The sequence below is a fragment of the Xyrauchen texanus genome, chromosome 15 (assembly GCF_025860055.1).
Source record: "Xyrauchen texanus isolate HMW12.3.18 chromosome 15, RBS_HiC_50CHRs, whole genome shotgun sequence".
Classification (NCBI taxonomy): Eukaryota; Metazoa; Chordata; class Actinopteri; order Cypriniformes; family Catostomidae; genus Xyrauchen; species Xyrauchen texanus.
The window spans coordinates 19,517,983-19,535,084 of record NC_068290.1 but is presented as its reverse complement, the minus strand read 5'-3'; the positions used below and the strand labels follow the sequence as shown (position 1 = coordinate 19,535,084).

Here is a 17,102-nt window from a genome sequence, read left to right as displayed (position 1 = left end):
GTTCGAGCTGACAGAAAGGCTACAGTAACTCTGATAAGCACTCTGTAAATTGAGGTGAGCAGATTAGCATCTCAGAATGCACAACACGTCAAACATTGAGGCGAATGGGCTACAAGAGCAGGAGAACATGTCGGGCACTTTATTAGGACCATAGTGTTCCTAATAAAGTGCACAGTGAATGTTTAGCCATTATAATAAGTTCCATTACTTTTTTACATTTCCTTGACTTTTCCATGCCTGATAAACACAATTTTTAAGTTCCCTGATATTTACAGGTTTTCCATAAGTCTATTTTCTTTTTACCTTCACTGGCCACTGTGCAGCCAGTCATCTTTAGATACTAAATAACTGCATCACTTACAACGTGACAAATAATATTGCATAAAATGCGATGAAAAAGTAAAAAGAGCCCTTTGAAATGTTCTTCCTGAAAGTGTTGTGCTATACAATTTTCTTACCTCAAATTCCTCGGCCTCGATCAGCAGTTTGGCAGTTGTTATTCTTGTTTCAAAAGGCGGGATGTTGTTCTAAGACACAAAATAACAAATGTTAATTGAAAGGTATGCTATAACAGTAATAATGTGATGGCATTCTAAAATTATTTGGAAATAGTTGTGGAAGTTTCTCTTCAATGCTTAATTTGCAGAAATGAATTAGAAAATAAATTAAAATATATATATATATATATATATATAAATAAATAATTCTATATATTGTGTGTTCTAGCATCTATTTTTAATCAGACATACATTCTGATGCGTGTCTATGAATTTGAAAACAGTTTGTATGCTGATTCACACAAGAAAGATACACAATCTTAATTTTATTACAGGAATGTTAGACACATTTTTGGTACACATTTGTGTACAGAAGAATCAAAGGCAATGCAACTGTTTTATATTATTACTTTCTATTTTCCCCAAGTTAAAACACAATCACAACTTTAAGGAAGGAATTCAGGTTGATTTTACAAAAAATATTGTCTGTAGTAATCAAGTAATTTTTATTTGTATTTTCAAAACACATATCATTTGCAGCGTCACAGAAAATTATGCTTTAAATGTGCTATATGTAATATTTGTACTGTACTAAATCATAAAATGACCATAATATGTCAATAGAGATTTAGGAAAAATGCCAAGTTGAAATACTGGCTTCTCTGATAACAATGCTACAGCCAGTAGATGCTACTTTGAAGTTTCCGTTCCGGGCTGGAATTTCTGTTTATGTTTTAGCCTGTTTGATCCCGCCAACTGTCCACTCACCAATGGTATTTCGACACCCGGTTGCCAGATTTGAACAAGTTTGCAGGCAAACAACACTGCATGCTGCAGCCATGGAAGCCAGCAAACTAACTGTTAATAATTCACTGTTAATATCACTGAACTGTTATCAGAGATAACAGATTCCACCTGACCTAAAAACCACCATGACCAGAGGCGTAGTAAAACAAGGATAAATATGCTTTTGGTAGATCGAGACAGCTTAAAGCCTAAAAATGCTTTAGAATGGATGCTTAGTTGGCTAATTTGCATGTCAACATTCTGGCAACCAGCATGAGCTTCGAGTCTGGGGCTGGGCGGGCAGACAACTCTCCAATATTTTGAATTTGGACTGCAGTACCAATTTCAAACGCTTGTTGTCAATCTTCCATATAGCAACAATAACAGAAAAAGCTGTAATATAGTAATGTTTTCGAGTCATAGCGCAGTTTAATAAAAAAAACATGATTGTAAATTGTGCCTTCAAATAAATAATACATAATTATATTTACATTTAGAACCCCTGTGAGCAAGCTTAATGCGACAGTTGCAAGGAACACAAAACTCCATAAGATGTTGGTTAATGGAGAAAAATAACCTTTGAGGGAACCAGGCTCACTGTGGGGGCCAGTTACCCTCTGGTTAAACAGCATGATTATAAAACCAATAAGAGATATTTATGTGTACAAATCAAGATTTTAAATTAGTAAATTAAGTAAGTGTTAGGAGTCAATGTTTAAACAAAATTATTTTGTATTAACTGCAAGATTAATGACTAAATTCTTAGAATTTACATTCTTAATGAACTGCGGAAGTGCAAAGAGATGCATGCAACCTACAGTGATAAAGCTTAGCTGGCTTGATAATTTGATAAGAGATATTATTTAAAAAAAAAATTTGGTGAGTTGACTGGCATTTTGGGTTAGAAAATACAATTATGTATTTTAACATCCCAAGAGTAGAAAGCAGAGAAAAGATCAAACCAGCTTATGATTTGAATTTGAATAATGGTCCATTAAATTCAATGCACAATCTGGTTATTGTGACAGATTTTCTCAAGTCTCTGTGGAAATGTCCATCCATTCGAATAATCCCTCTTCATAAACACCTTTCTCTCTTTCAACACCTCTTTTTTTATTTTTTACTGCAAACTGACTTTGGCATTATCGGGTTTCACCTCATCAGCAATGTAAAAAAAAATTATAATGAGGGCACAGAACCCAATTGCACCATGCTTCAAACTTATAAATAGCTATACAACATACAAACCCTTCAGTACACAAACCTTCTAACCATTAGTATTATCCAAATGAAACTGTAGCAATCTTGCATCTGCATATCATAAATGTAAACCAAGCAACAGGCAAGCTCCATGAATTTTAACCAGTAGAAAAGTAAACAAGCACTATTATAAATTCCCTCCATAAGTCAGTTCAGGAGAGGTTTGTTTATCTTACAATGTAAATTGGGTTTTTCTTTGGTCAAATTTTTTTATTTTATTTGATAAAATCACTTATTAACCTTTTCTGTGTAAAGTTATAGCCAATTTACAATGACGATGTAATGATAACAAACCCTAAAACGACTGTAAAAATTACAATTTAAACAACTTTACAGCTGAAATAATACACATGTTTTAACAGAAGAATTACTGCAAGTGCTTTTATAAAATTACAAGCTTCACATTTCTGTTTAAACCCTACAAAAATTGGCCCCATTCACTTCCATTGTACGTGTCTCACTGAAACCCAGATTTTTGCTTATTTTAAAGAAAACAAAATTTTGTGGTAATAAACATTGTCACAAATGCTGTCGATTGAGCTCAATTTGTATTGAACCCAGAACTATCCTTTAACTATCACCTAACTGAGGTGGGACTTTTAGCAAAAAATGTTGTTTGTACTCCTAAACAAATATGTATTCTTCTCTATAGAGAATATATGAATCTCTGATGGCAAACATGGCCGGTTTGTTTTCTAATATCAAACAAAACTTTTATTCCAGAGAAGGACTTTACTCAGAATTTGTTCATTATTTTGTCCTGACTTTAAAACTCTTTATTCTACATTCTACTTGCCCTTATGTTTACCATTGGAGCCAATGGAGTTCCACTATTGTGTCATTTAAAAAGTGTCAGAACTACGGGTAAAAACATGGATGGCTCATTATTACTGTGGTACAGAGTAAAATAAGTCTCACAGATTCTCCCTGAGAGATCATTTAAAATGATATTTCTATTACAGTATACTGTTCTAAATTTTAGTAAGTGTGATGTGTAAGTTTAAAAGCCCTTTTTTTGCACATAACAAAGTGTTGGCACGGTTTTCCTCGTAAGTGGTGTTTAGAATGTCGGGACTGTCTGGCCACTTGAGATATTTGACTTCTGTGTGTGTGTGTGTGTGTGGCCGCAGGGTCAGCGTTGCAGCAGACTGCCACAGACTTTGCCTGGCATTAAGTTAAAAATGTTGTTTCCTTTCTTCCCTTATCTTTCCCAGACTAAACACATCTGCAAGCACAGTTATAATTCTATTCATACCATCAGACAGAGGACAAATGAGAGGTGAGAATGTGGCCCATATCGGTCTTCATCTATACATTGCCATTGGAACACAAAAACATATATACACACACCTTAGTCTGATCTTCCTCCTTTATATCAGGGTCTCCTCTTGATGATGACTCTTCCTTTCTCTGTAGACTAGGTAACCATAATGACACACTCTTCTTCAGGTACTCACGTCCCTCCTGCAAGTAATTAAAAAAACTATCAAAGATAGGGACGTGCACGAATAACCAATTAATCAAGTATATTCAACTACACACTAAAAACACTACTCTAATATTGAAATTAGATTTTTAGATGTGCCGTGGGCAGCAATGAAACTGCTTCTCTCTCCTAAATCTTGCCATTACAACTAAATGCATTGGTTGGCGGTGGGGATGCATGTTGTTGTTAAAGGAATAGATCACCCAATAAGAAAATTAGGTAATTATTTAAAGTGATTGCATTGCGTTAGAAGACTTGCCACTCTAATTGTAATAATACAGACATATGCCCATCTTTCTGTCTCTTTGACAGAATGAGACAAAGTAAAATATGATGAAGGGAAGTGGTATATGATGACAGGAAGTAGGAAAGGATGAGAAGATGTGGGACAAGTAGTAATATGGGATGACATTTAGTATAGTGGTATAGGATGAGAGTAAGTGGTATAGGATAAAAGTGGTACAAATTAGAGTAAGTGGTAAAGAATGAGATAAAAAATGATAGGCATAAAAGTAGGATAGGATGTGAGGAAGTAGGATAGGATGAGAGGAAAATATATAGGCATAAATGATAGGCATAAAAGTAGGATAGGATGTGAGGAAGTAGGATAGGATGAGAGGAAAATGTATAGGAGAGGAAGTAAGATTGGATGTGAGAAGTAGGATAGGATGAGATGAGATGAAGTGGAATAGGAGGGAAAATAGGATAGGATGTGAGGAAGTAAGATAGGATGCTATAAAATGTTACTATAGGAGGGGAACTAGAATAGGATGAGAAGAAGTGGTAAAGGAAAGCAATTAGGATCGGACGTGAGGTAGTAGGATAAGATGAGAGAAAGAGTTATAGGAGGGGAAGTAGTATAGGATGTGAGAAAGTAGGATAGGATGAGAGGAAAATTAAGTAATAAAGCAGGATAAGATGTGAGAATGTAGGATAAGATGAGAGGAGGTGGTATAGGAGAGGAAGTAGGAAAGGATGTGAGGAAGTAGGATAGGATGAGAGGAAAATTAAGTAATAAAGCAGGATAAGATGTGAGAATGTAGGATAGGACGAAAGGAAGTGTTATAGGAGAGGAAGTAGGATAGGATAAAAGAAAGTGGTATAAGTTGAGAGGCATACAATAATGATAACCCTGATAACTTTAACTTAATGGTTTGTTTCAGGGGTTTTGCAGATAGTGGCATTCTAAAACACCATGTAAACAAGAACGCAGGTTTCCTTACACCACTTAAGGGATTAAGAGTAAACGGTTTAATACACCTAGGTTTCTCCAGGAGAATGCGGTCTGTCTGGCCATGAAAACACATAAGCGCCGTTCTCACAGGTTTTTGAAGAGTGCGAGTGTGCGTGATCAGACAGGGGTAACACATGTCATTGGATGGAGCCAAACAAGATGTAAACAAAGCAGAAAGATGTCAACATTTCTGGTAGTACAGTAGGGAAAGCACTAGTGCCCGACCGATATATCGGTCAGCCAATATTATCAGGCGATATTAGCCTTTCACTGATATATCGGTATTGCCGTATATTTTACCGATATGCGCAGACATGAAAAAAAATTTCAGAACATATAATGCAGAAAAAATTCTTTAGAATTGGTGTCATTACATATTTTGTCCAGCAGAGTGCGCACATATCCATTGTTTACAGAGCTGACTCTGAGCTGACGTGGCTCTGCAAACAAGGCGGAGTTATGCTATGTGGAGTTGAGCGGAGTCTTCTCGGTAAGTTGCTGACTAGTTTGTGAAATACATACTGGAAAGTTAATAAAAAATTATCCCATCGTTTTCCCTTTTCAATATACCTAATATAACATTAACCCTGTCCCTGACAACTATGTCACTCATGTTTGTTTGCTGTTAGAGAGTCAGTGAAAGTAAGATTGTGTCTGTCGAGTGTTGATTTCACGCTACACTGTTACCTAGTTGGTGAGATGCAATTCTGGTCCCTCTTTTACTCTCCGTGATAACAAGCTTATAGCTAAATAACTAACCACATAGCTACTTTCATTGCTGTGTGGAAGCTAATATGTAAACATGTATTTACCAAACTGTTTTGTTAAGGATTCACAGTTTGGTACCCCCTTCAACCGAATAATTCCAGTCGTTGCATTTATAAAATGTAATATTTAAAAGTCTGGTTTTCCACTGTTGAAAGTTCCTCCTGAACATGTATAGCAGAATACGGTGTAACACCGCTGCCGCTGTTTTTCTGTTGTCTCAGCAGGTGTAAATGCTTCTTGTTTTACAACCTGCCAATAATTGACTGGCAGTATTAATATAGTCAGCATTTGACTGATACTAAACAATACTGAAATGTATTTAGCTATTTATTTTATTGTTTATTTAAATGGTCAGCAACTGACTGATACTGAACATACAGTACTGTTGTTTTTTTTAAGCTATTTATTGTATTTTTATTTATTCTTTATTTTCTCAGTGATTATTTCTAGAATTTAGTGACATTGTATAATAATAATGTCAAATATTCTTTGATAAAATAATATTTGTTTTAGGGATGCACCGAAATGAAAATTCTGGGCCGAAACCGAAAATCCAGGATGCTCTTGGCCGAAAACCGAAACTTACTTTGTTTTATTTTACCTATTTATTTATTTTTGTGTATAATTGTATTAATATTATACTTTTTCATTAATTTCATTAATTTAATGAATTTGAATTGAAAAACTACAAACCAATAAAATAAAATCACACTTTTATTGAAAGTAACACACCAATATTGGACAAAAAATATATTAAAACATTATAAAATATTATTCTTCATTCAGTTCTGTAAAAATCTAATTTTACAGATTTTATTAAAGGGGTCATATAATGCCATTTTTGTACAAGTTAATATGAATCTTTAGGGTCTAAATGAAAACTTTGTAATATACTTTTATTAAAAATTCTCATTAGTATTTTAAGAAAACACTAATTTTACCTGCTCAGAAACAGCTCTGTTTTCAGCACGCCGTTTCAGAGCATATGACTTTAAATGATAATGAGCTTTGGTCACCCCGCCCCTCCGTTAGGGTTAGCGATTTGCAAAGATTAATATAAAGGTTAATAAAACGTTACACTTACTTCTTCTGGAGGTGCAGAGGGAATATAAATAGTTGGTACCGAATCTTTTTTCAGCAGCAGCTTCTTATCAAAACCAGATTTATACTGACCCTCGTTTATAAAGCAGTCTGGTGAAAAATTATTCGCGCAAACATGAACGCATTGACGTTGCTCGTGGGGAATATTCCCATCGTAAACAAAACTCAGCCACTGCATCTTCAGCGGTTCAGATTTAGGAATATCAAAATGACTGCTGTGTTCGTTATTACACCGAAGAACAGAACACCACAATCGCTTAGGCGCCATTCTGCTCCAGTGTACCAACAATGATGACGGACTATGATTGACAGCTCGCTCACGAGCGAGGGCGGGTCTGTGTTGAAACACTGCTCTCAATCAACAATCCTGGGAGGGGCGTCCGATCGTGTGACTTCACACGGTCGAACGGCTCGATTTAAGGCAGGGGAAAATATATAAGGAGATTAAAACAAAAACACTGGATGGATTTTTATCATAATAGGATGGTTGTGTACAGGCACAGCCAACACACATTTCAGTACAATCAACTTGAAAAAGTGCATGTACCATTATATGACCCCTTTAACAATTATCCAAATAATGTAAAGTTTTAGAAAACTATTAGATGCAAAACAACAGTCAAGTAATGAACTTAGCTAGTATCTTTCAAAAAGTTTAATATGCAACAGTAATTTTAATTAAAACAAAAGACAGAACACAGAATGGCAGAGGGCCTCTATTCCACTGATCTATATATAACTATAATATATAATTATATATATAGATCAGTGCTCTATTCTGTTTATGTAAACGTATGTACACTTTAAGTGAAAATTATTGGGCAAAACAGCAGTAAATGAACTAAATCCAACCTCAACTGTAAACGACAGATGTATCCTCAAGTGAAGAACAAGTGTAATGTAATTGCTATACACATCAAATTGGACCGCATTCTATTTAAGTACAAGTGACAGGTTTCTCTTCAAGAACAAAAGTTGCTAAACTTTCTGACAGTCTCTCCTGTCAGAAAGCTCATCAAGAACATGAGGTGCTGCACTGAACAGTCTCTCACTCTCTGTGCTGGTGCTTGGGCAGATAAATACCTGTGCGCAATCCGTGCAAGCAAAGGAAAGCGGTCTTTGTTTATGCGACCATAGTCAAGGGGATTGTTGCTTCTGGCGTAGTTCAGCTAGATACGTCTCAAGTTGTGGTGTAGCTGCGCTAGTTGTGGCACTTTCCTGTAGAATCTCTTGCTGTACTGTGTATATATATATATATCTTGAAAGTTCTGCTGAACAAACACTGCAGATCGCAAATTTGATGTCCTTATCAGAAACTTTGAAGAATTTCCACACCTCTGACATGATCGACCTTTGTTTGGTAGCGCTGTGATGAGGGCTAGATCGAGTGAAATCAGAGCACTGAGGGGCGGGGCGAGGAGGTATATATTTTCGGCTCATATTTTCGGCCTTTTTTCTCTTTCGGACGAAAACCGAAAGTGCCATTTTCGGCTGAAAATTTTCGGCGGCCAAAATTTCGGTGCATCCCTAATTTGTTTAAGAAAGCATCCTTCTGTGTACCTTTGCATAGTCATATTGGTGCAAAATCAGTGCACAATCCACACAAAATTCCAGCTCAAAAATGAACTATATCGGCCACCATATTGGTAATCTGTGAATTTCCCCTCTAAAATCAGTATCGGTCTCAAAAATCCCATATCGGTCAGGCTCTAGAAAGCACATACACAATAAACTATATTCAATTATAAACACCAGTGTAAATTTTCGACTGTCCCTTACCTCCATGTATATGCACACGTACATTGGGGGAATACTAGTGTTTTATGTAAGAGAGAAAACCCCACATTTGCTGCACAATTCCGCTGCAGGTCGCAACAGAAAGTTATGGAAACAAACACAGCAACAACTGTGGAATATATGTAAATAACATGAAGCATCAGAGAGTAAAATAGCAAAGCCTTTCTCAGATACTATATTTGTTATTTACACAAGTGTTGCGGGGGTATGGAGAATGCTGCTTTCTCACCAAGCCACAAAGGGCAAGAATGAAAAGTTGGTGTGGTCAGAAGTCACAATAAGCCAGAAGTTTAAAATTGCAGAGTCAGATTCTGCTGTCAGTCTACTGAAGTGAAATGAAGTGAATATGCCCACAAATGTTCCAAGAACTTCTATCACACTGACATGCTGGCCTTATGCCTGTTTGCCCCCAAGTGGTTTAATAAAGAATTGCAGTGCAATGGACTGACGTTTGCTCTAGCAGTGAATGTGTCCCAGGGCGAGTCATTTAAATCAAGGTTGCTTGACTAATAACTTATAATTAATTTGTTGTGACCTCTCTCTTTTGCTATCTTTCTCTCTCTCTCTCAAACAGAGCAAATATACATACATGCCTAAAAGCTTTCTCTCTCATTCATACATAGAAAAAATAAACATACATGCCTAAAAGCTTTCTCTCTGATTCGTACAGAGAAAATAAAATACATGCCTGAAAGCTTTTTCTTTCAATTTACATACTATTTCTGTGTATTCTTCCGAGACATACATGACTCGGCTCTCTTAGCTGCTCTCCACCTACGCTAATTATGACTTCATAATGACCTACTCCTCAGAGTGCAATAACGGCACAAAGCCCCTAAGTAAAAGCGATGATGGGTTGACGGCAAACCGGAGGCTCATCTCCTCTTTCTTAGAGTGCGGTGAACCACTGAGACAGAGAGGGAACTCTGGGTAATTTATTGGATAGGTAAATATCCTGTACCTCTGTTTTCTCAATGCTGAACAGGTAGCTGGCCATGAGCTGCATGGCTTCAGGGTTGTCTTCATTGTACTGTAGAGATTTGTTGATGGCCTCCTTACAGCGGTCAGCGGCACCCTCCTCCATGCTGTTCCAAAATAAATCAGTTATAAAGCCTTAAAGGGGTCATATAATGGTACATGCACTTTTTCAAGTTGATTGTACTGAAATGTGTGTTGGCTGTGCCTGTACACAACCATCCTATTATGATAAAAATCCATCCAGTGTTTTTGTTTTAATCTCCTTATATATTTTCCCCTGCCTCAAATCGAGCCGTTCGACCGTGTGACGTCACACGATCGGACGCCCCTCCCAGGATTGTTGATTGAGAGCAGTGTTTCAACACAGACCCGCCCTCGCTCGTGAGCGAGCTGTCAATCATAGTCCGTCATCATTGTTGATACACTGGTGCAGAATGGCGCCTAATGATTGTGGTGTCCTGTTCTTCGGTGTAATAACGAACACAGCAGTCATTTTGATATTCCTAAATCTGAACCGCTGAAGATGCAGTGGCTGAGTTTTGTTTACGATGGGAATATTCCCCACGAGCAACGTCAATGCGTTCATGTTTGCGCGAATCATTTTTCACCAGACTGCTTTATAAACGAGGGTCAGTATAAAGCTGGTTTTGCTAAGAAGCTGCTGCTGAAAAAAAGATTCGGTACCAACTATTTATATTCCCTCTGCACCTCCAGAAGAAGTAAGTGTAACGTTTTATTAACCTTTATATTAATCTTTGCAAATCGCTTGCACGCTTCACAATGAATGTGGCTAATGTTTACACTCAGGGTACATTACGGCATGTTTTCCATAATGTTACGACGTTCTCAATATAATTCATAATCCCACGTTTATAATGAACAACGCGTTATGGTTATTGTGTTATTAAAAACTGTGTACGCAGGTGTTACAGTTAACATGGTAACACTAAGTTACACCTGGTTTACTTGTATGTTACTGATTAACAAGTAATGTCAAAAAAACAGTTATACGGAGAATAACTCCAGAACGGAGGGGCGGGTGACCAAAGCTCATTATCATTTAAAGTCATATGCTCTGAAGCGGCGTGCTGAAAACAGAGCTGTTTTTGAGCAGGTAAAATTAGTGTTTTCTTAAAATACTAATGAGAATTTTTAATAAAAGTATATTACAAAGTTTTCATTTAGACCCTAAAGATTCATATTAACTTGTACAAAAATGGCATTATATGACCCCTTTAATAAAGCCTTTATAGCACATAAAAGTAACTCAATGGGTCTAAATCAATAATAATTGCATAGAAGTTTTATGTGTGCAGACAAGGTTCTCGCTCAAAATGTCCATACTTACGATTCAATCACACCTAAATTAAGTTAAATAAATTCGAAGAATCCTATTTATTCGACATGAGGGAGTGAATACCAGCAGTTACTAATTTGCATAATTCATGGGCAAATAATCTCCATATAAGGGCTTTTCACACAACCTCACCTTTATAGCTATTCGTCAATCTCTGCAAAACATACAGTATCCTTACATTCTCCAAAGATGCATTCTTGTCTAAGTGCATGCATAGCAAGTTTAATTTTAATGCAGAATCTCTCACATCAAGCTATAACAAAGTTTTATAATAAAGTACTTTTTGTAGGGTCACTTACGTCTGTGTAATATGATTTTTTTCTATTGTCTTCAGGGTAAATTAGTCCCATCTGAATAGGGCTTAGAGTTCGTATGAAATGTTATACAATTTCTATTACAAATGTTACTACTATAACATTTTTATTTCAAAAAAGTACCTGCAAGCACAGACTAATTGAAGAATCATAGTTTTACATACAAACAATTGCATATACATGGTTAGAGAATGAGACCAAATATCCTTAGAAACCGAAATTATAAAATATAATTGAAGTAAACCAGAGATTTTACAGCACCCAGGGGCATTCCACACTATTCTAAAAATGTTTATTTGTAGCACACACTCCTTCTCGCTCTTGTATTTAGTTGCAAGTATTGCCTACAGCAAACAACTACCAAAACAACACGCACTGATAAGCATGTACAGCCATAAATCAAGAGGAAAAGCATTGAGATTAACTACTTTGGTGGGGCTGCTGTTGTACTTTTATAAAGAACATTGTGATGCTAACATATAACCAAAAACCAATAAATCTGACCTTTACCAGATGCTTTGAATTACAAGCTCCAGGTTAGTATGGTAGAATGATGTGGCACTGTGCCAAGACTCTCAGCAATCAACAAATCTCCAATCCAAATCTACTTTCATCTCTCTCATACTATTACTCTCATCTTGAATTCACATACCTCTCCCTCTCTCTATCAACCAGTCTGTTATAAGATATTTTCTGCAGGTCTCAGAGCAGATGGACTCCAGTCTAACACATCCCAGGTGTGTGTATGCTTGGGGGGGTGGGCATCATATCATCAGACACAGAAAGCCAAAGAGGTTGACAGAGAAAGGAGAGAGAAAGGCCATGGCAAACATAGAAGGACATAAGTTGAGTGAGCGATATTTACCATAGATCAGTGAAGAAAATCTCAGCGATGGAACAGAAGGCCACAGACACATCCTTGTTTGTGACAGCACCCTCAGAGGGGAAAGCAGCTGCTCCGAATGTATTAGCCTATAAGGGAACAGATTCGCAGTTGTCATTAATAAGTTTTAAGGGGTACTTCACCACAAATTGAAAATTATGTCATTTTGTGTTATTTAAAGCTTACATACTGTTATTTTTTTTCTGTGGAATACAAAGGCAGGATCTTCACGCAGCTCTTTTTTCCATTCATGACTAGTGACCACATTTCTCAAGCTCCAAAAAGACAATACATAAATAAATAAACACCATAAATGCAACCTAAAACCTACTCTTTGTGTTCCACAAAAACATAAACTAAATAACAGCATTCAGGTTTCCATTGGCATGAGGGTATGTATTATATATATAAGAGTAAATAATGTATTTTTTATTATTTATACTATTCCTTTAACACAAACGTAATAGGCTGACTAGGTATTACACTTCAGTTATCATTGTACAAAAGACTGAATTTCACAGGACACAATAGTCTGTCTGCTTAAGTTTCACTGCCCTCTAATGTTGATGGACTGAACTGCAATTAAAACAAAAGACATTCATTGGCCTCCTCCTTTTTGTTCAAAAGGGCACAATTCTCCCCAAGACAATGACCTTTCATTTAGACTACTGCAGCAGGATTCACGAAAATCTTCTTTAGAAAAAAATTAAGAAACTTCTTAGGATAAATTATAAGAAGTGCGTAAGAACGTTCGTAAGTGGTTCTCAAATATATTCTTAAGAACATCTTAAATTTTCTTAAGAATATAAAGATAATATATAATATATGCTCATAGGCTTGCCTTGTCACGTAGCCAAATTCAATTCGTCAACACTGCTAAATGTATGCTAGATGATACATTTATCTATAAACCTTTATTTAAATAGCAATCACCTCACAATTTTATTTTTATGTAAAGTGCGTGAGATGTGTTAGCTTAACAACACTTCCTATCATAGATTAATTTCTTGCTGCTAACCATTTGATAACTTTTAATTTGACATGGAGAAAAAGAAAAGAAACAAAGAGCTGAGAAAATTTGATAATATCACATTGGAAAGAAAGATGTGGGTAAATGGGACAAAGTGGTGGAGGCTGTCTCCACTGTGGCCAACTTCTATAGGGATATGGATGGGGGATGAAAAATAAAGTCTCAGCTTTCTAATGTTATAATGTTTATGTTTCTATGAATATCTAATTATCACGGTGAGAGAGCACTATATGATGTGCATCCATTAACATGATTGGTCACCACATTAAGAAGCTTCAAAACAACATTTATTGTTTGAATTTGGTGATAACACTTACATGGCTTGAAAGCTGAAAATAAAAATATAATTAAAAACAAAACAGTCAAAAAAGTTTTTTGGTCTATGTAAGGGGGGTTAAGGATGGGCAAGGAGGAGGCGAGAACCGGCTTGTCAATATAAATGATAATTTAATTAAACTCAAACCAAAAGCACAAACATAAACACACACATGACGGACATGCCCGTAATTCTCTCTCTCTCTCGAACCATCGTCACCGGTCGCCTTTATCCCTAGCGCGCCTCATCAGGCCGATTGGGGACCGGGCGCGCGAAATTCCGACCCGGCCCCGCCCCCCAGTCTAAAATCACATTTTAGACATAAACAGACCAATGCGACTTCAGACTCAACATGAAAAACGCAGTTAATTCATTAAACATCTTACCTTTTAGAATTTAAGACAACTGTGAGGTTATCCTAACTTTAAGATAAAAAAATTCAGAGAATTTGAATGCTTCTAAAGTTGTTTTATTAAGAGCAATCTTAACAAAAAAGATACGTTTTTTTCAGGAACACAAAATATTCTGAACTTTTTTCTTATGTTACAAATTAAGAAGAAAATGGTAGTTAAAAAATAATTTCTTCTTAAGAATGTTTCGTGAATCCGGCCCCTGGACCTGTAGGACTTACTCTTGTAAACCCAATGCTTAAAGCATTACTCAGTGTATTGGAATCCAATACGTAGTAATGAATGCAAAAAAGGAATAGCCTGTGAGGTCATTTCAATTGATTACATTGTGCTTTAATTTGAAACAATATCAGTGACCAACTCTTTTTCAATAGCTGTCCACCAAGAGGAACAACACACATCTGTCCTTCTGTCTACACCATTTACCTGCCCTGTGTAGCCAGACACAAATACCACACATAGGCTTAAAATGGGACAGGCTAAGCATGACAAAATGCCTCCTGCTATTCCTCAGTGCCTTCCAGAAAGCACAACTCTGATTCATTGCAACCTTTGTGATCAATGCAATGAAGGTGCTATGCATTGGGAAAATGCCCTTCCAACCAGTATACAATTCCCAAAGCTCAGAGGGTTCAAAGCAACAACAAAAAAAATCCCTTCATTTCATTTCTTAAAGTGAGCAATTTAAATTCAGTTAACATGTGGTCTAAACTAGTTGTGTAACTAACACACAAACTTAGTTTTTTTAGTAACAAAACACTGTAAGCCTTAATCTTACTATGACTTGCTGACTTATCTTAGTACCTGTATCTAGTACAGCTACTGAACTGGCATTATGTGTGCAATTTAAATAATATTTAATCAACGCTTGAGGTTTAACCTCACTTGTTTTATTAGTTGCCTGCTTTAGGTAATTTAATTGTAATACAATTTACTTGCAAGTTCCTTTGGTATGAAAACAATTGCCAAAAACATAAATGTGCATATATATGTGAAATAAGAATAAGTAGACTGAAAATGAATAGAATCTAAAGTGTAATATCTGCACCACTAGCATCACCAAATGGAATTGCAAAAATATTTAAGCTATTAAACGTACGCTATTGGTTGAGCCAATGTTGCTTTTTCTGGATGTTTGGGATGCTCAAACAAACAAAACGATGTTTTGCCAAAGTTTGAATACTTTTTTTAGGGAAATCAATCAACATATGGCTCAAAGTCCTTTTCTCTATTAGCCTCATATGCATTTTAAGACAGAATAAGGGAAAGTATTTAGCATTGGAAAAGAACAATTACACACTTAAACTTTAAAATGTATGCTTCTGCGGTGTCTTGCCTCATTGGAATGTTTGTCCATGGTGTTGAGCATGACTTCGATTCCTTTACTGAAGTATTGTACAGCCTCCATGCCTGTATGAATCTGCCCCAGGTACATGTATTTACTGTGGCCCTCCTCTGGACTGAGCTCCACAGCCTTCAGGAACACGCGCACTGCTGTCAAGGACCACACACAAGCTTTGCTCATACTCTCTTTAACGTATGGATAAATAAGACCAGATGCTTCATGTAGACAGTTTAGACTAATTACATACAAACTGAGAGTGACTATATGTGTTATATCAAACAATCAACTGTGGTGGTGTGTATAAAGGATATCTGTTTGGCTTCCTCGATATCTCCTAGCTCAGCGTGGATGTTCCCCAGCATATCCAGAATGGTAAGGTTAGTAGGCTCAATGTCAAGCGCTCGCTGACAAAACAGCCTAGCCATGGCAAAGTCAAAGTTGTCTATACACTCGTCAGTCTGTGAGAGACAGAGAAACCACACAATCACTATCACAGCCTGAAAGCAAGCATTGACATCATCATCTAAATGTCACCATCACTGGGTTAACATAGAACATACATAACCTTTTCCAATAACTGTTCAACAGTGTATTTTTTAGCTGTTCTCTTCTTAGCCTTTTCCTGCATCTTGGCTTTCATTCTCTCCTGTGTTGACATCATGGCACCTGAGCATCAAGCAAAAATAAACTTAATTGAACATTGATAAAACAATCAAATCTCTGTATTGTGTCTTCTAAGGCGAAGCATGGGGTTTGGCTAGATTATTTGTTAAATACGATGTCTATAAGTATGGTATTGGCAAACCTTACATTAATTAAATAATATTACCACAAAGACACAGTAAACTTGGCTTACACATGAAACAGACTGCATTGATACACATGCCATGTTTACATCAAAGGCAATACGAAGGAATGCTACTCTCAAAACAAGCAGTGAAACTAGTGTACAGTCCGGTCTTTAATTTAAAACATGTGATGTGTTGAAAGTCAATACTGCCGTGAACAATATAGATGAACTGCGCTACACATGCCGATTAAATAATTTGACCCGAGAGATTAACGCTATACACTTCTTAAACTGACATACCTCCATTTGGTCTGCTGTCTTTTCTTTTAGACTGATTTTTCTTTTTAGCTTTTGCTTGTCCTCCCATTGTTGTTCAGTAAAGTATGTGTATTTCTGCCACTGCAGGGTAAACTGAGAGTTCAGTCTTCACTTGGAGATGTGATCACTTGCCAGCGTGACCGTACGCATGGGCTTCAACGTGAAGGGTTAACTTCCTGCAACAGTTAGAACATCCTTGTCAAAATAAAAGTCATGTGGAGTTCTCTTGCTAACGTTAGTGGATAATAGTTTGGACAATTTTTAGATCCTTTCTTTATTTCTTTTTTTTTTTTCCTTTTTCTAAAAAATTAAAGCGCATAAAAATATGTAAATGTATCGTTCAAAATAGCATTTTTTTTCTCAATTATTTCATTAATTTCATAATCTTTTGACTGAGTTGATGAGTAACAGAATACATGTAACGGGGTTACG

General features: G+C 36.4%; 1 protein-coding gene across 1 annotated transcript in view; it reads right to left on the bottom strand.

Moving 5' to 3' along the window:
- si:dkey-12j5.1 (uncharacterized) overlaps window positions 1-16,838 on the bottom strand; it is a 128,970-nt gene extending 112,132 nt beyond the window's left edge. Inside the window, exons 1-8 of the mRNA XM_052144155.1 lie at window positions 16,653-16,838; window positions 16,128-16,228; window positions 15,874-16,020; window positions 15,554-15,703; window positions 12,444-12,550; window positions 9,891-10,014; window positions 3,894-4,007; window positions 459-527 (exon numbers count right to left, since the gene is read on the bottom strand). Of these exons, the coding sequence (XP_052000115.1) occupies window positions 459-527; window positions 3,894-4,007; window positions 9,891-10,014; window positions 12,444-12,550; window positions 15,554-15,703; window positions 15,874-16,020; window positions 16,128-16,228; window positions 16,653-16,719 (879 nt within the window). The 5' untranslated portion in view covers window positions 16,720-16,838. The remainder of the gene's footprint in view (window positions 1-458; window positions 528-3,893; window positions 4,008-9,890; window positions 10,015-12,443; window positions 12,551-15,553; window positions 15,704-15,873; window positions 16,021-16,127; window positions 16,229-16,652) is intronic.
- Window positions 16,839-17,102: the final 264 nt, after the last annotated feature.